The following is a 23,250-nucleotide window of genomic DNA, read 5'->3' as shown; positions in this document are numbered from 1 at the left end:
TAGGGCCACTAGACCGTTTTCTTCTGCTAGAAATAATTTTGGGTGCTGAGGAACGAGTCTGAATGCAGAAAGAGACCGATGCCGCGGCAGAGAGTTGGGGTAACTACAGGAGCTGCCAGCCCTTGTGAAAGCAAGAAAAGATGGAACGAAGAGCACAAGTGGAGGAGACGGCCTCCTCCTGGTTAGCATGGAACCTTCCTGCTTTGGGCCTCGAAGGTCTTGCACCTGAGAAACCTCTCAAGTCTACATAATCTATCTTGGGCTCTTCAGTTGACTCATCCCATGGCAGCCTGCCTCTCAATGCTCTCGCATCTTCTCAGATGGCACCTCCTCAAGGTTTCTCTGACCACCAGAAGTAGACTCCTCCTTTATTTTCCTTGATTTAAATAACCATACATTCTGGGGCAGCTGGGTGGCTAAATAGGTTAAGCATCCGACTTCGGCTCAGGTCATGATCTCATGGTTTGTGAGTTCAAACCCCACAGAGTTCAAACCCCACATTGGGCTCTGTGCTGACAGCTCAGAGCCTGGAGCCTGTTTCAGGTTCTGTGTCTCCCTCCCTCTCTGCTCCTCTCCTGCTCATGCTCTGTCTGTCTCTCTCTCTCTAAAATAAACATTAAAAAAAATTTTAATAAAAAATACTAATGTTGAATGTTCTACCTACATCATTAGTGAAATGGAATCATGCAATATACAGTTTATTACATCTATTTTCATTTAGCATAATGTTTTTGAGATTCATGCACGTGATTTAGTTGTTTGTTCCTTTTTAATATTAAGAAGACTTCTACTGTATGGATATACTACAAATTGTTTATTAACCTCTTGAAGGATATGTGAATTGTTTCCAGTTTCTGGCTATTATAAATAAAGTTTCTTAGAACAGTACATGCACAAGACTTTATGTACACATGCTTTCATTTCTCTTGAGTAAAGATGCAGAATGAGAATTGCTGGGTTAAATGGCAAGCAGATGTTTAAATTTACATAAAGAGCTGACGAACTTCCTCCAAGTTGCTTTACACACCTGTTATACACTGTCTTTTCAGAAAGTATTTTAAAACTTTATTGACAATCTATAATTTTGCTATAAATGCCATTTAAGAATTTAACCTAATTTTTATCATAAGTGTAATGTGTTTTACATTCTTCGATATACTGTGCATAATATATCTCCCTAGTAAGAGTATTCAGTTAGAGCACCAGCCACTTACTAGTGACTGTACTCTGCATCAGACCCTGCACTTGGGCACTTTACACTATCTCCGCTAATCCTCAGAATCTGCTGTGTTTATTGAGTATTAGAGTCCCCACTTTCATAGCAGGAAATTGAGTCTCACAGGGCCTAAGTGATCCTCCAAAGATAGTAAGGGGAAGAGCTGAGATTGGAATCCTGGGTCACATCACTGGCGAGCCTAAGCTTTTTCTAACTCTTATTCAGATAACCAGCGTGTCCAGAACTGATCTCAGTATCTTTCTTTGAGGGGCAGGATGGCATTACAATATAGACTGTGTACAGAAGCATACCACTGTGGGGATTCAAATCCTGTCTTCTCTACTCACTGGCTGTGTGACTTAAAGCAAGTTTACTTAACTACTTTGTGCCTCAGTTTCCTCATCAGTTAAATGGGGATAACAAGAGTAACTTCCTGCTGGGGCACTATTAGAACTGAGTTAATATGTGTAAAATATGCAGAAGTGTGTCTACCACCGTCAGCACTCATTAAGTATTAGCTAATTAAATATTAGCCAATATTGTTCCTGATGTACATGAAATTGGACTCATCATGTGAGAAAAACTTGTTTGCCTTCCTTGTTGAGTTTAAAATCTAATTGAGTAGATGTAAATCTCTTAGAAAACCAAATCCCAAACTCTGTTTCATACCAAAGCATCAAGTTTGGCTTCACTGCTCTGTTGCTACTTTCCTTATCTATACGGGTATTTTTTTTCATTCTAGTAAGAACACTTAACGTGAGATCTATACTCTTAAATTTTTAAGTGTACAATACAGTATTGTTAACTATAGGAACAATATTGTACAGATGTCTAGAATGTATTCATCTTGCAAAACTGAGATTTTCTAGCTACTGAACAATAACTCCCATTTCTCCTGCCCCCACTCAGTCCCTGGGGACCATCATTCTACTCTCCACTTCCTTTAGTCTGACTCTCTTAGGTTATCTCATGTAAGGGTCATGCTGTTTCTGTCCTGTAATTAGCTTATTTTCATTCTAGCTCCCAGGCCACAAATGTCTGATAGACCCAGTTGCTCCATATATTTGCCAACATATTTGGTATTTTATCCTGTTTAATTTCACCTTTTCTCTAAGTGGGAGTGTACTTGTAACCTACTGTAGTTTTAATTTACATTTCCCTGATGACCAGTGACATTCAGGAACTTCTCATGTGTTTACCAGGCATTTTCTTAATACTCTTTTCCCCTCTTTTCATTTTTTTAAAAAGTTTATTTCTTTATTTTGAGAGAGACAGACACAGAGAGAATATCCCAAGCAGGCTCTGCACAGAGGTGGATACAGGGCTTGAACCCACAAACTCTAAGACCATGACCTGAGCCAAAATCAAGACTCAGAAACTTAACCTACTGAGCCACCCAGGTGCCCCTCCCTTTTCATTTTTAAATATTTTTCAAAAAGCAGTACTTTCCAATTTTGGTTAAGTTCAATTAATTTTTCTTTTAGTTACTTATTTTGTGACCTCCATAAGGAATTTTTGTAAATGACAGCACTTCTTTTAATACAAATTGTTCATCTTTTTTATTTGAAAGTAACTTCAAACTGAGAAAATAGAAGAATAATGGTACAAAAGCCAGTATACCCCTTAGCCATACACATCTAATGTTAACATTTTCCCCGTTGCCTTTATCATTCTCTGTCTGGCCTCTCCTGTCTCTGCCTCATCTATCTTACCCCCGGTGTTTGTAAACGCACACCCATGTGTGTATGCATGTGCAGAAAATTACATAGTATTGTTTTGGAAACATCTGAGGCTAAGTTACATGCTCTCTGGCCCTTAACCTCTAAATACTTCAGTGTTTATTTCCTGAGAACAGTGATACACTCTTTCAGCAGTCGTCAACTTCAGTAAATTCAACATCAGTATTTTATATCATCCACCATCTGCATTCCAGTTTCTGAAGTGCCCCAAGAATGTTCTTTACAGCATTTTTATAGCTGTACTGAGGCATAACTGGTCTATAATAGGTTGTACAGATTTTAAATGTACAATAAACACAGTCAAGATAATGAACATACCCATAACCCTCAAAACTTTCCACATGACTATGTAATTCACCCCTACGTACTCTGTATTTTTTGATATTATTGTAAGTGGTATTTTTTTACTTCAATCTCTCCTCATTAGTTCAAGCACTGATTTTTATACATTCACCTTGTATCCTGCAACACTGATAAACAAGTAGCTTTTACATAGATACCTTCCCATATTCTAGAGATAATTACGTCATCTAAGAATAAAGGACTTCTTCTTTGTCAATATAAATGTCTTTCATTATTGTCTAATGTTTACTGTACTGTCTAGAACCTCCAGTATGATGTTGAATAGAAGTGGTAACAAGAGAAATCCTTGCCTTGTTTCCAAACTTAGGGTGAAAGTTGCCAGTTTTCTAGGTTTTGTGAATTCCCTTTATTAAGTTAAAGAAATTAACTTTCATTCCTAATATGCTGAGTTTAAAATCATGAATGGATGGTAGATGTTGTCACATGCTTTTTGTTGGACCTATTCAGATGATCATGAACGTTTGGTTTTTCTACTTCAGTCTCTTAATGTGGTGAATTATACTGATTGGATTACAAATGTTAAACCAAGCTTGCATTCCCACTTGGTCATTAAGAAATATCTTTTCTATAGACTGTTGGACTTCATTTGCTAAAATATTGTTCAGCATTTTAAAGCAAGGTTTGTGAAAGATATTAGACTATAATTTTATTTTCTTGTGATGTCTTTCTCTGGTTTTGGTACCAATGAATTGGGAAGTATTGCTACTTCTTCTATTTTTTTGGAAGAATATGTGTAGAATTTGTATTATTTCTTCCTTTGTGTAACAGTATGCCAGTGAAACCAATGGCTTGAAGTTTTCTTTGTGGGAAGGTTTTCAACTATAAATGCAATTTCTTCATATATATAGGGATATTCAGGTTATTCACTAATTGTTGAGTGAGTTTTGGTAGTTGTATCATTTAAGAAATTTGTCCGTTTCAGGGGCACCTCAGTGGCTAGGTTGGTTGAGCTTCCGACTTCAGTTCAGGTCGTGATCTCAGTCTGTGAGTTCGAGCCCCACATTGAGCTCTGTGCTGACAGCTCAGAGCCTAGAGCCTGCTTTGGATTCTGTCTCCCTCTCTCTCTGCCCCTCCCCTACTGGCACTGTCTCTGTCTTTCAAAAATAAATGCTAAAAATTTTTAAAAAAGAAATTTGTCTATTTCATACAAACTGTTACATATATTGTTCTAAAATTACTCATAACATTTTATTCAATTATCCTTTTTTCTATTCTCCAGTACAGGACACAGTCTATCAAGTATCAGATTTAGCTGTTTAAAGTAAGCCCATTTTCAAGCACTTAATTCATTCCAGTTAGATCTTAAACTCATTCAAAGCTAAACTGGTAACAAGAGAAGTTGTATACAGGGTATAGTTGGATATACAGAAGCTCACACTGATTTAAATATCTCTTTTTTATCATGGAAATGTTAGTACTCTCTTCATGATGGTTACAAATAAACAAACACCTAGATCACTTCTCACTTTCATTTGCATTTACAAATAACTCTCTAACTTAGGTTCTTTTTTCCCCATTGCTATTACACAGCTTTTCTGAGTATCAAAGTCTATGTATTATAGGATCATATAAATTTTCCACTACCCAAAATTCACTATTTAAGTAGTGAACCAAAAATTTTATTTGAGAACTCTGACCTTCCTAGAGCTGTAACAGGCAAAATAAAAATCACGTGGTTATAGAAGAACAGCAGGATCCCAGTCAAGTCACTCCTTGTCTCAGTCTCCTTGCCCCTAAAAAAAGACACCATCAGCTTTATTCTATGTCAGGAGTCTAGTGGGAAGTAAATAAGACATGGCACCGTACAAATGTACTAGGAATACTCTAAACAACAAGATTGTTGATTAAAGCAACTCAACTTTTATTTTTATTTTCTAAATGGAACTCTAAATAGGTGAGTTTACGTTATTTTGAAAGTAATAGAAAAGAAAAAGGCATACTGTATTTTCCTGTTCCAGTCAAGTCAATTTCATAACTCCTTGATTACAGACTTGGACTATTCATTATCACCAAACATTAATGACATACACACTGTATTTTTATTTAATATTCCTCAGTGTCCAGTTGGGTTCTATTTTCGAAAGAGCTTGTGTTTTTTACTTTTCCACGTTCACAACCACCACCATCATTTCCTCAACTGGACCACTTCAAAAACCTTTAAATGGGTTTCCCCACTAAACTACATGATATAAATATTTCTCTTCCCCAAAATAATTATCTTATACATTTTACTCTACAAATCATACTAAATTTCACTGGTGATTATATTTTATTCTGATTGGTCTTCTGGAATTTTATACACAGGTCTTAACCCCAAACTCATGTACTTCCTAACCCATTTTCAAGTGGTCTTTATAGTTAAATAATTTATTTCAATATAAGCAAAATAAGGTCAAATAAGAATATTTAAAAGAATTCCAGGAAGGAAGGCTCCTGGGTGGCTCAGTCCGTTGAGCGTTCAACTCTTGATTTCAGCTCAGGTCATGATCTCAGGATAAAGGGGTCAAGCCCTGCATCAGGCTCCGTGCTGAGCATGAAGCCTGCTTAAGATTCTCTCTCCCCCCACCTCAGGTGCTCCCTCCACTAAAATAAGAAAAATAATAAAGTAAAAAATTAAAAATTAAAAAAAAAAAGAATTCCAGGAAGGAAAATCAAATGAGAGTATAGCTGATACTTTTTTCTCTAACATCATAGTTACCTGTTAATCAGGTAATAACTTGATTATGATCTGTATCTCCACCAGAATTCAATATTAATGAGTTTAGAATCTCACACCTTTTTCCACAGAAAATTCTAGTTAATAAATGTAGAAGGATTGAGGGAAATATAAAATTACAACTAGGTAAACATCACAGTAATAGTTATTGCCACCAAGATCCATTGATAAATGCTAAACCTAGTAGGTGAAAGTTCGAAGCAAAACAGGATATTTGCAGTCTCAAAAAAATCTCTCCCAAATATATATTAATACAAAGGGAAAAACACTGACTTACAATGGAGAAACCCCTCAGATACCACCCTACCAAGAGGCCAAGGTTAACCTAGCCAGTAATTATACACTTTAGCATCATGTAAACCTAATATGGTACACTAAGAAAGGTGCAACACAGTATTCTTGGCAAAAGGATGTGGTATTCTTTCCAAAAATGCTAACCTCCATCTATCCATGGGAGTATATCAGACAGACTCAAATTGAGCAACAGTCCGCAAAATAACGGACCAGTGCTTTTCAAAAGTATCATGGTCACGAAATGCAAAGGAAAGACTGAGCAGCTGTCATAGAATGGAGGCTGAAGAATCACAATCACTCTCTGTAGTATTTTGTAACTTTTCTATGAATCTAAAAATATTTCAGAAAGTAAAAAAAAAAAAAATTACTTTGGGGTCTAAGCCGGTACTCAAAAGATAATACTGGCTACAGTCACAGCTGTTTGTAACTGCCACAAATTTTATGGAGAGCTCTGATTTCATGTAACCTTTGTTCTTGTAAATAAAGGTTATTTACTAAGCTCACCAGCTTTAAGTGATTTAATGTTCACATCAGCGTCAACCATACTGAAAAGCTTATTATTTAAAGATGGTGTTTTGAAGTTGTCCCAGGCTTTTCTTCAGTTCACTCTTCTTTCAGCTTCTCCAACCAGATAACTTTAGTTGCCCCCATTTCCACGGTCTTCCTTCTGCCTCTCCAAATTTCGGTTGAATTCGTCTAGTGAATGTTTCATTCCAATTATTGTACTTTTCAGCTTCAGCAGTTCCATTTGGTTCCTTTTTATAATTCCTATCTCTTTACTGATGCTCTCATTGTTCATGCATCACTTTTCTGATTTCCTTTAGTTTTTTGTCCACGGTTTCCCTGGACATTGTAAGCATATTTAAGACAGTTGACTAAAGTCTTCATGCATTAAGTCCAAAGTCTAGGCTTCCTCAGGAATCATTTCTGTTGATTTTTCTTCCTTTGAATGAGCCTATCCTCCTGAATCCATTGTGTGCCTTGAAATTTTTTATTGAAAACTTGCATTTTTAATATTACAGTGTGGTAATCCTGGAAATCAGATTCTCCCCCTTCACTAGGGCTTACTTATGTTGAATTTTGATGGTTTCAGTCATCTGCTTGTTTTGCTAAGCCTGACCATCTTTTCCTTGCATGGAGCTCACAGATCCACCAGCTGCAGAAGCCAAGGGACCTGTTAGGTCTTTTCTGAGCACGCATTCCCTGCATTTGGTGTACGTGTGTATGTGAGGGAAGGGGGAGTATAAGACAAAAGTCAGCTTCTGCATTGGTCTCTCAGGAAACCACCAGGCCAGAGTATTTTGATACCACCAGATCATAGTGTTGTAAGAACAAAGTCCAAGGTAAATACCAGTAACTCACACCAGGAATGCAGGCCACAGTCCCCACAGCTGCTGCCCCTGCCACATCAGTGAATGCAGATGGTAATCCAGTGGGTAAAAATGCCGCTGCGTTCTCTTACCAAAACCCAACTGCCCTTTTCTTCAATAAGCAGTCTGCGAGTTACTATAAATATTGGGTCAGAGTTTAGAGTTCCAAAAAAGCTAATTCACTCTTGGACAGCTTGTCTGTTTCAGTAGGGGAACTGCTCTTTTAAGGGCCATACATGCCATTTTCTGGGATGTCATCTAGAGATTGTGTTCTTAACTACTTATGATAGATACTAAAACTATAGAAACCTGCCATGTGAAGAGTAAATACTGCCAGTCAAAACTGTAAGAAAGTAGTTGAGACCTGCACACAAGAGAAGATTATCAGGTAAACTACTAAGGTATATAATTAACACTAGTTCATTTGCTTCTTTATACTTATTATTTTGGGGCATATATTTTTTTCATCATGATGTATGTCACTTCCAAGTGAAAACTATATGTGACTTTACACATGACATGTAACAACTAATTATCAGATTTCCTCATGGCCAGTAGACCAACAGAGGTTGCTAGTGACTCAGATGATTCATGCTCAGCTAAACACCTGAGAAGAATTCAAATGTTTTCCTTCATATCTAATGTCCTTTATCTGTTCCAGGATATCACAGTACAGTTACCTGTCATGTCTCCTTAGGCTTTTCTCCACTGTGACGATTTGTCAGAGTCTGCTTGTTTGAATGACTTGCAAGTTCTAAAGAGTACAAGTCAGATATATTGTAGAAGACTCCTCTATTGAAATTTGTCTGATGTTTTTCTCATGATTAGAATGGGGTTATGGATTTGGAGGAGGAAAACCACATATGTAAAATGCCGCTTTTATCACATATCAAGAGCGCCTACCATCAACATGGCTTATCACAATCGATATTAAACTTGATCATCTGGCTGAGGGAGTGTTTGTCAGGTTTCTCCACTATAACGTTAATGATTCTCCCTCCTCTTTCATATAATACTCTTTGGCAGTAGCCACTATGTGCAACCAATACTTAACAGGTAAGAAGTTATGTTGAGTTATACTCAAGTACCTACATAAATTATCTGAAATTCGGGGCGCCTGGGTGGCTCAGTCGGTTAAGTGTCCAACTTTGGTTCCTGTCATGATCTCACGGTTCATGGGTTCGAGCCCTGCATCCGGCTCTGTGCTGATAGCTAGCTCAGAGCCTGGAGCCTGCTTCTAATTCTGTGTCTCCCTCTCTCTCTGACCCTCCCCTGCTCATGTTGTCTCTCTCTCTGTCTCAAAAATAAATAAAACATTAAAAAAAATTTTTTCATGAAAAAATTTAAGAAATTAAAAAATTAAATAAATTATCTGAAACTCTTCTACGCAGAGGATGCACATTTTAGGCTCACTCAATTACATGATGAAAAGCTGTCATTCTACAAGATTCGATTAACATTATAATCACCAATATTTCCATTCATACTTCCCCCCTCTACTTACAAATAAATTTTTACCAGTATATATGCAAATCCATTATTCCTTTTATGAGCCTATTCTAGCCATCACTATCAAAAAAATTAATAAATTATTTTAAAGATTTAGACACATATGTATCCTAACTATACCATAGCTTATTTGAAAATTATCCCAACAGACAATGTCCCTGGTTGTCGTTACTACAAAGAATTCTACAATTTTGCATATCTGTCCTGGTAAAATTGGGAGATTTTTAGAAAGACAAACAGAATGATGATCCATGACAAAATTAATTTGGCGGATTCCAATAACTTTTTCTTTAAAAAAAAAAAAAAAGAAATAGAAGGAGATAGGAAAGAGAATACATCACAATAAGGTACTTCGGAAGTTATAAAGTAAAGGATTGTTTTGAAAAAGTATTTTTAATTTTTCCCTATGCATATGTATGTATACGAATATGGCACATTGTAGTGAAAAATGTTATTTCAAACTATTTTATGTATACATAAGTTTGAAAAACACCTCTATTAAGTGGAATTGCTGGAATAGACTATATTCTCAACTTTACCAGATAGTAGAGAAGTGTCAGTGACAATTTAGATGCATACCAACAGGATATGAGGTTCCTATTTTCTCTAAATTCCTACAATTGACTAGCACCATCATATTTACCTTATGTCAATCTAAACAGGATGAAATGGCATCCTGTGGTTTGAGCATCTATTTGTCTGATTACTAATGAGTGTGAACATCTTTTCATGTTTTTACTGGCCAATTGAGTTTCCTATCTTTTCAACTGTGTGTCTCTATCTTGTGATCAAATAGGATTACAGTTGCTGTCCTTTTTTCTTTGACGTGTACGTTAGATTACATGCAGGTATATGTGTATGTGTCTCTAGGTATAGATTTAAATATATATATACTTACATATAAATTTGTGGTGCTTTTTGTTAAAGAGAAGTTTTGGAACTTTAATACAATATAATTCACTGAATTTATCCTTTCTGGACTAAATTTTTTCTGTTTTCTATAAGAAAACCTCTCTTATGTCACATAAAAGTAGTTTAAAATTTTTTTTCACCTGTCATTACCTAGAATGTATTTGTGTATGGTGTAAGATAGAGCTCTAATTTTATGTTTTTAACCAATGGACAGAAGCACTAGTATAGCTACCACTTTAGAATGTACTAAGATAAATTCCACTTCAGATACAAATACAGGCAACAAACTTTAAATTCAATTCTTGTCTTTTGCTATTTGTAATAAAAATTGGAAAACTATCTAACAGAAACAGACACAGTTTTTGTTCACAATGAAATACTATACAGCACTGAAGACAAGTAAAGCCACGCCTATGCCAAGGATATACCTCACAAATATAAAAATTGATAAAGAAAAATTTTAAAGGGATTGGCTGTCCTTTTCTCAACACAGCCAAATTTTTTGAAAATAATATCTTTTTCCTTGATTACCTAAATTTCAAACAACTTAAATTGAGCCTTTGTTTCCATTACATCAGAGAGAAAACTTTCACTAATGTACTGTAGTCAATATTTCAAAATCCAGTGGCTTTCAGTCTTCCATCTTCCACTCAATATGTCTTTGTTAACCATGACCACTTTCTTAAATAGCTATCATTCTTGGCTTGCGGACATCGCTACAGCTTTCCTTCTACCTCTCTGTTCAAAGTAGAATGGTCTCTATCTGGTCACTGAGTTTTAGAGTTACTCAAAACTTGCTCTTAGGCTTTCTTCTATTCTTACTTTTACACTTCCTGTCTATTATTTTTAAAATTTTATTCTTAAGTAATCTTCACACCCAACATTGGGCTCAAACTCACAACACTGAGATCAAGAGTCTAATGTTCCACCAACTGAGCCATCCAGGCACCCCTCCACCAGTGTAGACCTTTTTGATCCACCCTTGGCTTCAGCTAGCGACTTCATGCAAGTCTTACAAACAGTTCCAAATCCTTATATGTCACTCCAACCTTAACACATCCACTGGAGACACAAACTGAATATGGTTAAAACCAAACTCATGAAATCCCCCGTGAACCTGGTTTAGGTAGTAACCCTCCTATCCTAACTCCTTAGTGGTTAGTCTCAGGGATGGTACCACCTTCCACTCAGGTAGAGAAAAGAACTAGCAGTCATTCTTCATAATCTTTTCCCGGCTGCATAGCCACGTATTACTTTTTGATTTTGCTTTTTTCAAAATGCAAATCTGAACATCTCTTCCCCTCGTGTAGAACCCTTCAGTGCCTCTCTCTCCCATCCGAATCAACACTCAATATGATGAACAAGGTGTTATACGGACTGGCCTCTGCCCCCCTTTCTAGCCTTGCCTCATGGCACTACCCCCCTTGCTCTATGGCATCTCGCCACATTGGTCTCTTTAAGTAGCCTGTGCTTCCTATTGTTACAGACCTCTGCATAATTGCACTTCCAACCCACCCTCCGTCCTCTCTCACTCCATCGTCTCATGACATCTCGCATTTTTAAGTATTACTTCCTCAGGGACTATGCAGTCCAAACCAAAACCCAAAACCACTACTTCAGTTTGTTAGTCCATAGCTATGATTTTTATAAATTGGATTAATGTCTGTCTCTATCACTTAACCCTAATTCCCTGACAGCAAGACAGGGCTTCTCCAGCACTCATTACAGCTTCAAGTGCTCAGTAAGGACTCAAATGTTTGCTGAATAAATTATTTAGGATTTTCATTTCAAATGTACATGTAATATGTACTCTAGCCACTAGAGGCCACCTTGCTTCTCTTTTTATTCCTCCAGAACACATGAACTGCGAAGATTAAGGATACTTTAAAAAAACAAAACAAAACACCAAACTTTTATGCTTAAGTCACTTACTATACAAAAAATGGCAGTGATTCCAAAATATCATCCTTTACATACCACCAATTTTATTATTGCCTAGTATATGTACATTAAATAACACTATTACTTAATATTTATCTTTAGCCATAGAGACCTACACTAATGCAAATTTTGCTAAGTAGAAATTTCCCAACCACATTCATCATAAACTATTGTAAGGAGAGATCAGCAACTATTACTATTCTGGTATGTGCCCCTTCTTAAATATTTTATTGATAATTAAACCTCTGTGTATTGCGGAAAAGAGAAGTACTTACTGATAAGATGGCCAGTTGATGCGTTATAAGGTCATATGAACAAGTCCATGATTACAGGATGTGAAGGAGAATGAGGAAACTACAGATTTATATAGGAAGCCAATCTTGGAAGCAATTCTACGTCCAACTTCTTACAGCTCTCTGAGAAAACATATTTTAAATCTATTTTCAGCTTACATTTTAGAAAGCAGATCCTAAATTGAAGATATTCCCTTTGTACCCTACTGACCTAATTGCTTTTTCCAGCAATATATACTAATATTGCAATAATTGATAACTGACTATAATAACAACATTTATGGTACTAGGTACCAAGCACTGTGACAAGCACATTCCTAATTGTGTACTTTGATTATCCCCTTGACAGATAGATGTTAAGTGAGACTGAGAGAAGTTAAGTAACATTTTTAAGGTGTTAGAGCAAATAATTGGTTGAAATGAGATATAAACTCTAGGCTCTCGTCCCCAATAAGCACAATCCTCTCATGGACTCTAAGTGCAGATTTCTAAAAATTCCATTACAGAGATGGAAATACTGTATATAAATAATCCATTTCCAATCATGCCCTTTCCATGCCAATCACTAGTCCCTCCCATTCCTCCATTCCAAAAATTGATTCCAATTTCAATCTCTCTGGAAATTTCAATTATAGTAAATATCAGCGATCCTTCTGGCTAATGAATAGTAACAGGATACATTAGCTATTTTGATACTATTCTCCTAAGAGTAGGATTTTTTTCATGTTTTTCTCCCATAGATAGCACAGAAAAATATTTAGAATTCGAACATTAGCAGCTAATGTTCTATAAAACAATATTTTGAACTTTTAGTACTAACAGTGTCAAAAAAAAACTTCTAGCAAAAACAAAAGAAAAAACCCAAAGACTCATTCAAATGAAAATCTTAGTTTACTGAGTCTGGGTAAACTGAAATTAAAGCCTACACTTAACTGTTGGCATACTTTTACATGTAAACCAATAACCTGACCTATGGTTATATAAGAATGCCCTATTTTTATTTTCCACAGAGCTTAAAGGAGATACCTTACTACTTCAGTGTAACATGTAACTCACCTGACAACACAATTACTGCTAACAACTTATTTTGGTACTTACAGGGAGATATACAGAAAGAGAGGAAATTTAAAACCTTGCAAAAGTGGCAATTTATGTGTGCATAAAATAGAAGCTCTTAGGAATAGCATTCCAATACTGTTGACTAGAAACTAACATCCCTTTACCACCTCGGATGGTAATCAAGGGATGACATAAAAGATAAACGTGGAACTTCCAAACTTAGTATACTGTATGTGCTAACATTTGGTAAAGGAAAAGTAAAAGTGTCCAAAGTATCCAAGCTTTAAAATAATTATGCTCCACAGTCAATACCTTATTTCCAGCCTAAATGGCCATGTCAGAAAGACTGCAAGGCATAGTGGAAGAATGGCTTTTTGATTTTAAAGTCCTTTTGAATACTTACCAGTGGAGTTGACTTGACCAGGTCATTGAACATTTCTAGACTCAAGTTTACTTATCTCTCTACTGATGGGGCTGCATTTGATACGTTGAAAGTATTGTTGTGCAAACAGTTTTGAATCCTAAGTGCTCATTGAGCCCCTCAGAGCTTGTTATACAAGCCGAGGCTTTAAGGATTTTTATCCACAGATCCAACGAAATCCAAAACCCAGAGTTCTACAGTCCGGTTACTTTCTCCACCTCCCACCCCTCCCCACACCCCGCCCTTTTACGGCACTAACTCCGAGGCTAGAGGCGGTCTTCAGAAGTCCCAGCGGCCGGTGCTGTGGCCAGGCCTCCAGGGCGGGCAGTCACTTGGCTGGGAAAGGAAGAGAAAGATGTCAACTTGTAACTACCGCCCTGGGCACCTGCTACACGTGCGAAGACAATGTCACCAACTGGCAACACGCAACAACAACAACAACAACAACAACAGTGAAAAGTATTACGGAAGCAGCATGTCCGCGGGCTTGAGGCCAGTTTTGGTGCCACAACACCTGGGCGCTCTGGTCCCCGGGCTTACCTGGGGCTTATCCGGGTCAGGCGTAATCTCGGGATTGCGGCCTCCTCTGCGCCAAAGCAGGAGCCAGCTCTTCTGCAGAGTTCCCCTCTGCCCACTGAAAGATAGATGTTAAGGGAGACAGCCAAGAGAGCGTTCCTAAGCCACCGTCATAACCGCCCCCCAACCACGGGACTCCCCTGAAACCAACCTGCCCAGAGACTACTCTCGCGATAATTCTAGGGCTGCTCCCTTGGTAACGCCAGCCCCTCCCTCCTCCTCTGGCCAATCAGACAGGAGTGTGGGTGGAGTTTTGCCTTTGAGCGGGGAGCGGGCCTTTCAATCTTGGCTCTGTGGCGTTGAGAATGGGCGGGGCTGGGGGCGGGGCTGGGGGAAGGACACGCACCCTTTCTCGCGAGACTGAAGACCAGGAAGACGCCTGCAGAGCCCGGCTGCTGGTGCAGCAGTGGCAGAGGGAGCGGGTGCTGCTGCTTCCGGACCTCCTGCTTCGGAGTCTACTCCTGGTCTCCGGGTGGGGAGGTGGGACGTGGCCAGGCCAGGGTTGTGGAAGTGCGCAGTGCCCGCTGCGGCTTGGGGAGAATTGAGGCTGCGGCCTGTCAGAGCCAGTCAGGGAGGCGCCCACAGTCCTGACAGGATAAGATGGCGGCGATGGCGCCTGGAGGTGGTAGCAGCGGCGGCGGCGGTGTGAATCCATTCCTCAGCGACTCGGACGAGGACGACGACGAGGTAGCGGCGACCGAGGAGCGGCGGGCAGGACTTCGGCTGGGTTCCGGGAGCGGCCTAGATCCTGGCTCTGCAGACTCGCTGTCGCCCCAGGATCCCGTGGCCTTAGGGAGCAGTGCGCGGCCAGGGCTCCCTGGGGAGGTGTCGGCGGCTGCGGTGGCACTGGGGGGCTCTGGGGAGACCCCTGCCCGCTTGTCCATTGATGCGATCGCGGCTCAGCTGTTGCGCGATCAATACTTGCTGACCGCCCTGGAGCTGCACACCGAACTGTTAGAGAGCGGCCGCGAGCTGCCTCGGCTGCGCGACTACTTCTCCAACCCAGGCAACTTCGAGAGGCAGAGTGGGACCCCGCCGGGGATGGGGGCGCCGGGGATCCCTGGAGCGGCCGGCATTGGAGGCGCAGGAGGTCGGGAACCGAGTACGACGTCTGGCGGGGGACAGCTCAGTAAGTGAACGCAGCCTGACACTCCCGCAAGGTGGTTGAGATCGCCGGGGAGGGGGTGTTTCTGGGCAGGTGGTGAGTATTAGAAACGTTTTAGAGAGAGCGTCGGAAAGGGTGGGAGTCTTTGCGGTGGAAGCAAAAGCCTCCGGCGGCCACTGTTGTCTCCTGTGTGCCTCCAACCTTGAGCTGGGGTCTTGCACTTGCTCCTGGGTTCCCCTGTCGGCGTCGGTATCTAAAATATCCAGTTTCTAGTTCACTGGCTGTTACGGGACTGCAGAAGGCTCCCTTGCAAACTGGTTTATCGTTTTAATCATTTTTCCTTTTCCTCTAATCTCCTGAATCACCACTACCAGGAACCTGTGTTTCTTAAATTGCTTGCAGTAATTCTTTGACTCAAAAGTCAAGCGAGAGAAAAGAATAGGAAATGTTCTCTCTCCGCAAAGTCCGCTCCTAAGAAGACAAGACCCTTTGTGTTTGGAATGACTTTCTCACTCTGGAATTGGGGTTTCTGCTGCACAAAATGTGTCTGTTTAATTCAGTGCATTCAGTTCCATTTCGATGCCTTAATTTCAGTAGTTTCCAGAATTACAGGAAATCTAAAGAGCAGGGCCGATGAGTTTTGCCTGTAGGCTATCTCCTGGTTTTCTCTGCATAAAGTAGGAATTTACTTTTTTTTTTTTTTAACCAAGTGATAATCATTCTTAGCGGTATAAAGTAATTGTCGACCCCATCCGTCATTTGTTTTTGAGTGTTTCTTATGGCTTGAAACCGTACCATCAAGGATGTATTCTGTATTCCCAGTGTCCTCTTCTGGGAGGCAAGTTAGATTTTTCCCTTATTAATGCTATGGAGAAGTTTTAGTGTGTCAGATGAGGCCAACTGGAATTTGCTAAGAAATGCTAAGTGTATGATTTTTTCATTGCAGCCTAATTGATTATTTTGCCTCTACTTTTGAATTGTGCCAGAGACTTCCTGCGCCAAATCTAGATGCAGTTGCAAGTGCAAAGAGTACATTTTCTATCAAGGTGAATCCTAGGCAGATTTCCCTCCTCCATATGCAATTTTCGCAGTAGGTACAACTTCCTTATTCAATATGTAGGATAATCTTTTCAGGAAGAGCTTTTCTCAGGGCTGGCCAGCCTCAATGTCCTCTTTGTAAATGCTTTCCTCTCCCGTCACCGCACCCCCCCCATGTTTAGTTAGTTGCTTGTTTCTTTTCTTTTTTTTCCTCAGTGGCGTGTTTCATTGTACTACTTGTATATGTAAACTGTAGTCTTTAATGGTTTGTATTTGGTTTGTTGACAACATCATTTTTCTCCATTAGGTAGGTACTTCTTGAGGGACTTTATATTCCTGACACTCGGTATAGTCCCCGGCCTATTGTTCAACATAACTTAATTGCATCTGCTATTTTTCTACTGTATTAATATAATGAAATAGATTATTCTTTACTTCGTGACTTTATTCTAGTTGAAAGAATTTCTTAGCCTACCTAATTAGAGCTTGATATCACTGTTCATAGTGAAAATTTCTCTTTAAAACTTTCTATATATAGAAATGGTTATATGTAAGGGTACCTGAGTGGCTCAATTGGTGGAATGTCCGACTTTGGCTCAGGTCAGGATCTCATGGTTTGTGGGTTTGAGCCAGACATCGGGCTCGCTGCTGTCAGAGTAGAGCCTGCTTCGGACCCTCTGTCCCTCCTCTGCTCACGCTCTCTCAAAAATGAATAAACACTTTTAAAATATTAGTTATACTTTTAATTTAAACTCTATTTTCAAGGGAATACAAAGGAAATGAATAAAGGAGAAAAAAGTAAAACTTACCGGTAATCTCACCGATATTTGCCTTTCCTGTCTTTTCCATTCATATATGTTAAAAAAAACAAACATTGGATTAAATTATTTTATATAGCTTTATGTTATTTGACAGGCACTATAATATTTATCATCAACTTTGTAAGATTGCATACAACAAAATGCACCTGTTTTAAAATGTACAGTTTGATGAGTTTTGAAAAACTAATCACTACTGCAGTTAAAATATAGAACTTTTTTTAATGTCTTTATTTTATTTTGAGAGACAGAGACAGAGAGCGAGCGGGAGACGGTCAGAGAGAGGGGGAGACACAGAATCTGAAGCAGGCTCCAGGCTATGAGCTGCCAGCACAGAGCCTGACGCGGGGCTCAAACCATGGACTGTGAGACCGTGCGTGACCTGAGCTGAAGTCAGACGCTTAACCGACTGAGCCACCCAGGTGCCCCAATATAGAACATTTTAATCATCCTCAGAATGTCTTCATTTTTCTTGGCATTATATCTCCAGTCCCACCTTTAGACTTCCATTGATCACTATATAACAGTTTTGCAGCCTGAGCACTCTCGAAATGTTGGGCCTGATACTTCTAGAATGTTTCACAGCATCTCTGGCTTCTCTATCCACACTAGATGTCTGTAGCAACCATTCCTACCCCATCTCTCAAGTTGTGGCAACGAAATTGTCCAGGGAAGAGGAGGCCCAAAATTCCCCAGATTAGGAACCACTTCTATACATAAGTTTTGCCTGCTCTAAAATGTCATATAAATGGAATCATGGAGCACATATATTCTCTTCTGTGTGGTTTCTTTTTACATATTTTCATTTCATTTGGGTAATACCTAGGAATACAATTGCGGGGGCATATAGTTACTCTATGCCTAAGTGTATAAGAAACTGTCAAACTGCTTTCCAAAGTGGTGGTTCCATTTAAAATTCCCATCACCAGTGTATGAGAGTTCCATATCCCCTAAACACTATTTTCAGCCTTTTTATTAACTCGTTCTATGAGAGATTGGTGGTAGCTCATGTGTTTTGTTTTTTTTTCCAAATGCTTATTTGTTTTTGAGAGAGCAAGTGAGCAGGGAAGGGGCAGAAGGAAAGAGAGAATCCAAGCAGGCTCCACACTGTCAGCACAGAGCTAGACATGGGGCTGGAGCCCAAGAATCTTGAGATCATGACCTGAGCTGAAATCAAGAGTTGGACACTTAACTAGCTGAGCCACCCAGGCGCCCCTCATTGTGGTTTTAATTTTCATTTCCATGAGAACTAGTAATGCCGAACTCCTTCTGAGCTTTTTGCCATTCGTATATTTTCTTTCGTGAAACGTCTGTTCATGTCTTTAACCAATTTTTTAAATTAGGTTTTTATATATTCTGGACCCAAGTCCTTTATTAATGTGTATTTTTTTGCAAATACTTTTCCCAGTATAGTTTGCATGTCGTTTTTTTAAATTTCAAGTCCAGTTAATCAATTTTATTCTTTAATGATTCATGTTTTTTGTGTCCAGTAAGATATATTTGCCAATCCCAAGGTTGCAGAAATTTTCTCCTACATTTTCTTCGAGAAGTTTTATGGTTTTAGCTTTCACATTTAGGTCTGTGATGGCAGGACTGCACTTCAATTAAAGTTATAAAAAGAAGAACTATTTCTTCAATATTCTTTCTATACATGTGCAAACATTTATAGCACAAACTTTAGAACAGTTTAAATACAAATGCATTGTATATATCAAAATATCAGGGCCTGTACATTTCTTAATCTAGTTAGAAAATAGATAAATGCGAAAATAAATCTGTAAGACTATGCTTAGTACCATGTTTTGAAGATTTTTGACTAAGCTCCGGAATGCACAAATTATATTTTAGGAATTCAGAGGATAAACATTTCTGTAGGATTGGACTACTGCCTGTTTTTAAAGCTCCCCTATATTCAAGTTTAGCATGTTGATTGTTGCTAATTGGATTATGATTTTATAATGCTCAATAAGAACGTTTTGGTTGACTATACAGTGTAAACATAGATGTTTGGATTATCTAAAGCATTAAGTTATTTTTATTTCTTTTTGCATATATTTTGATATATCTCTGATCTGAAAATTTGTAATACTTTGGAAATATAAATATGTAACCAAAAGTAGTTTCTATCATTGATGTCTATAAACAGTTTAATTTTGCAAGATTTACTGAATTACTTACCTAAAAGTCTATTGACCTTAGGTAAATACTATAATATGATAGTGCTTTTAAAATATTTTAAGAAGTCTTCATACTGTGTTTAATCTTTTTTTCTTGACTGAAAGAGTAATCCATGTTTATAAAACATTCAGACGGTAAAAGTATTACAGCTTTATAAGTTTGGTATTTTCATTAGAAGAATTTTATTATTTGAATGGCACACGCTATGTATTTTTCCTCTGTATTTTTGCCAGTTGGGCCAGAATAAACTTCCATTTAGTAATTGTTTCACTTTTCAGTTAGACTGCAAGATAAAAATTGCGGCCCTGTCATTGATTAACACTGAGCAGATTGTGGTATCTTTGCCAGAGGAATGCTGGTTTGAAGTCCTCGAGCACGAGTCCGAATTGGACTGGAATTTCAGAGAGGAGCCCAACTTTTTTTTTTTTTATAGTAGAGACAGTAGATGATCAAATGGAGAAGCCAGATGACTTCATGCCTGTCAGTGATGGATTTCTTTTATTCTGTATTTACCATGTCTCCAGGTTTTTATAACATAGCTTGTCAGGAGGCAGTCATTGATGAATGTGATCATTTCACTTGTGAGTCTTCAGCCCTCTTGAGTCATTTTCCTCCTTTTTAAAGTTTTCTGTTTTATGATCCTACCTCTCTTCTCTCAGAATTCTCAAAGAGTATGTATCTCACTGTGTTCAGTATTCCTTTTTCAGTATCACCAATGCTAAGCTGTCATGATTACAGTTTTCCAACGTTCCCATCTTTTCTACTCTACAAAGTACTTGTTGAAATTGGGTTTAGTGCTTCCTCTGGCTTCTGAGAAAAAAATATCAATAAATATTGCTAAACTATTTCAATACAATAATTTGTTAGTTTCACTGCTTTTAGCTGAATGAGACTTTCCGCTATTGTCTAGATCATATACATTTCCTAAATTTATCTGTTGCATAACTGCCATTTTTGCCTATGCCTTTCTTGTAGTTTCAAAATTATTATGAATTCTCATAGTAATTTAGTCACATAGTCTCACTGGCTAGCACAGTGACTTGAATATAGTTGGTTTCAATATTTTATATTGATCAATATATTTATTAAATTGTGTAATCAGTTAGGATTTTGGGGATCCACAAGATGTTTAATGCAGGTCCTTGAGCTTACGTGCTTGGTGAAAGGCAGCGGGACTAACAGGTGAAAGAACTACGGAACAGTGACAGATAGCAGTGTACACATTCAGATACAGGAAAATTATTACTGATTGTGGTGATGAAATGGTCTTTGTGGAGTAAGTGAAATTTTGAATAAATAGTAACTTTATTATTTGGCCATATTAGGACCCTTTATCAGGAGTGAGGAAAAGGAAAAGAATGTTAGCATAAAGAAAAGATACATTTATTTTACATTTTGCCTTACTTAAAACATCTGGGACCATGTTACCATTTTCTGGCTCACCGCTAAATAAAGTGATTCCATTTGGGTACTTGTAAAGATGCAGTATGATGTTTCAAGCCATTGTGGTATTTTGGCTGGAAGGAAACAAAATGGGGATATTAGTCAGGGAAAACGGACCTTGTTTCTGTCAGAAATTTAAATTATACTTTCTATTTTTCAAAAAGAAAGTGATCTTCAAAATGTGTTTTTGTTTTTTTTAAAACTTGGAGAAAACCTAAAATTTATGTAATTTTCATTCTGTTTAGTATTTTTAGGTTAAAAACTAAGTTTGGTTAATTTGTTTTTATATGGCTTTAAAAAAATTGTTTTTAATGTTTGTTTCTGTTTGAGAGAGAACGAGAAACAGAGGCGAGCAGGGGAGGGCCAGAGAGAGAGAGAGGGAGACACAGAATCCAAAGCAGGCTCCAGGCTCTGAGCTGTCAGCACAGAGCCCAACGCAGGGCTCAAACTTACAAATCACGAGATCATGACCTGAGCTTATTGAATATCATCTATTAGTTGAATTTGCAAAATAACTGTCAAAAAGTCATTTTTTCCTCAAAAACTATTGGTACCTGTGTACCACTTTATCTGTTCTTAATCTCCTGTTGCCATTTGTAATCTTGAAGATCAATGTTGTTTGAAAAGGAAATCTTCAGAATCAGTTTATAATTCTTATAGTGTTGATACAAATCTCTTTTAGGGTATATTTAGCATGTATCCATGAAGAAAACTGTTTTATACCAGTAGCTTTTTAGTGCATTGCATGGGGTGTCTTATAAATATTCTGTGTATGTGTATGAAAGTAGAATTACCAGTAGAAAAGCACCCAGCAGGGCACCTGTGTGGCTCAGTCAGTTGAGCTTATGACTCTGGATTTTGGTTCAGGTCCTGATCTCCTGGTTGGTGGGGTCACACCCTGACCTGCGACAGGCTCAGCTGGCAGCATGGAGCCTGTTGGGATTCTCTCTTAGCAACATACCCCCTCTCTCCTGCCTGGCCTCTCTCTCAAAATAGATAAACTTCAGAAAAGAAAAGAAATGACCTAGCAACAGTCTTAACGTTTCTAATTTTTCTTAAAGACATTCTTTACAATCATGGTGAGAATTGGAAAAAAACTTTTAAGTTTATTTTTTTTTTGGGAGACAGTGTATGTGTACAGGAAAGAGCAGAGAGAGAGAGAGAGAGAAAATCTCAAGCAGGCTCTGCAGATGCCGGGCTCGATCTCCCGAGAACCATGAGAGCATGACCTGAGCCAAAATCAAGAGTCACATGCTTAACCAACTGAGCCACTCAGGTGCCCCAAGAATTGAAACTTTTTTTTTCTTTTTTTGGTCAGAGATAGATGTGAGTAAGGAGAGTTAACCAAAGAATGTAAGGTAGAATGATGAGAGTTATGAATGTATCACCAAAATCTCTAGTCCATTTTATCAGTGTTCTTAATGGCGAATATTTGCATTTTGTGCCCTTAACTAAGTCATAATAGTAAGAATACTGATTTTTTTCTCTTGCACTTTTTAAAAAAAATTTTAATGTTTATTTTTGAGAGAGAGACATGCACACACACACACACACACACACACACACAGAATGTGACAGGGGGAGAGGCACAGAGAGAGGGAGAGGGAAATACAGAATCCGAAGCAGGCTCCAGGCCCTGAGCTGTCAGCACAGAGCCCGATGAGGGACTCAGTTTCACAAACCGGGAAATCATGACCTGAGCCAAAGTCAGATTCAACCAACTGGGCCACCCAGGTGCCTTGTCTCCTAAACCTTTAACTAAGAGAGGTCTGTATTCCAAAAGGTGCCTGTATTGATAGGTAGTTTTTGAATCTATGGTCTCATTGGACTCTTCCCAACAGGTTTTTTCTACAAGCAGTATTGCCTTCTGAGTGTAGCTTTGATAAAAATATGTGTAATATGAGGGCTGGAACATAAAATATGGATTCATGCACTGTTGTTTTGACACTCTGGAAAGTAACTTGGTAATATCAAGCACATTTTAAAAATACATATTCTTTAATCTCCAGTTCTACTTCCATAATTTATTTATAGACATACATGTTTGTTTGCATTAAAACAATTGAACTAATTTTTTAAATATCATTTATAAGTAAAAGTATTAAAGATAAAAAAAAAACCCTAAATATCAACAGTAAAGGATTGGTTAATTAGAACAGAATAGTCCATATGTGCTGATGTGGAATGATCACCAAGTTATAAATTGAATAAGATATAGCCAGTATGTATGTTTCCATTTATGTACAAAAGTGGAATTTT

General features: G+C 38.3%; 2 protein-coding genes across 8 annotated transcripts in view; one reads left to right on the top strand and one right to left on the bottom strand.

Annotated features, from left to right (window-relative positions):
• Positions 1 to 14,625, bottom strand: part of PIGN (phosphatidylinositol glycan anchor biosynthesis class N) — a 102,529-nt gene extending 87,904 nt beyond the window's left edge. For 3 of the 4 annotated variants that reach the window (XR_005528166.1, XM_039230525.1, XM_039230527.1), the window contains exons 1-3: positions 14,374 to 14,526; positions 14,093 to 14,169; positions 12,336 to 12,476 (exon numbers count right to left, since the gene is read on the bottom strand). The gene's annotated coding sequence lies outside the window, so the exon portion shown is untranslated. Of the gene's footprint in view, positions 1 to 12,335; positions 12,477 to 14,092; positions 14,170 to 14,373; positions 14,527 to 14,560 lie in introns of those variants that run through there. The other variant, XM_039230526.1, reaches the window with a different exon arrangement.
• A 172-nt stretch (positions 14,626 to 14,797) lies between these two features.
• Positions 14,798 to 23,250, top strand: part of RELCH (RAB11 binding and LisH domain, coiled-coil and HEAT repeat containing) — a 112,374-nt gene continuing 103,921 nt past the window's right edge. For all 4 annotated transcript variants that reach the window (XM_039230517.1, XM_039230516.1, XM_039230515.1 and 1 more), the window contains exon 1: positions 14,798 to 15,538. In XM_039230517.1, coding sequence (XP_039086448.1) covers positions 15,010 to 15,538 — 529 coding nt within the window. In that variant the 5' untranslated portion in view covers positions 14,798 to 15,009. The remainder of the gene's footprint in view (positions 15,539 to 23,250) is intronic.

This window comes from Hyaena hyaena, unplaced genomic scaffold, assembly GCF_003009895.1.
Source record: "Hyaena hyaena isolate Hyena2069 unplaced genomic scaffold, ASM300989v1 scaffold_47, whole genome shotgun sequence".
NCBI lineage: Eukaryota > Metazoa > Chordata > Mammalia > Carnivora > Hyaenidae > Hyaena > Hyaena hyaena.
Note: the sequence above shows the minus strand (reverse complement) of the source record. Positions and strands in the feature narration are given on the sequence as shown.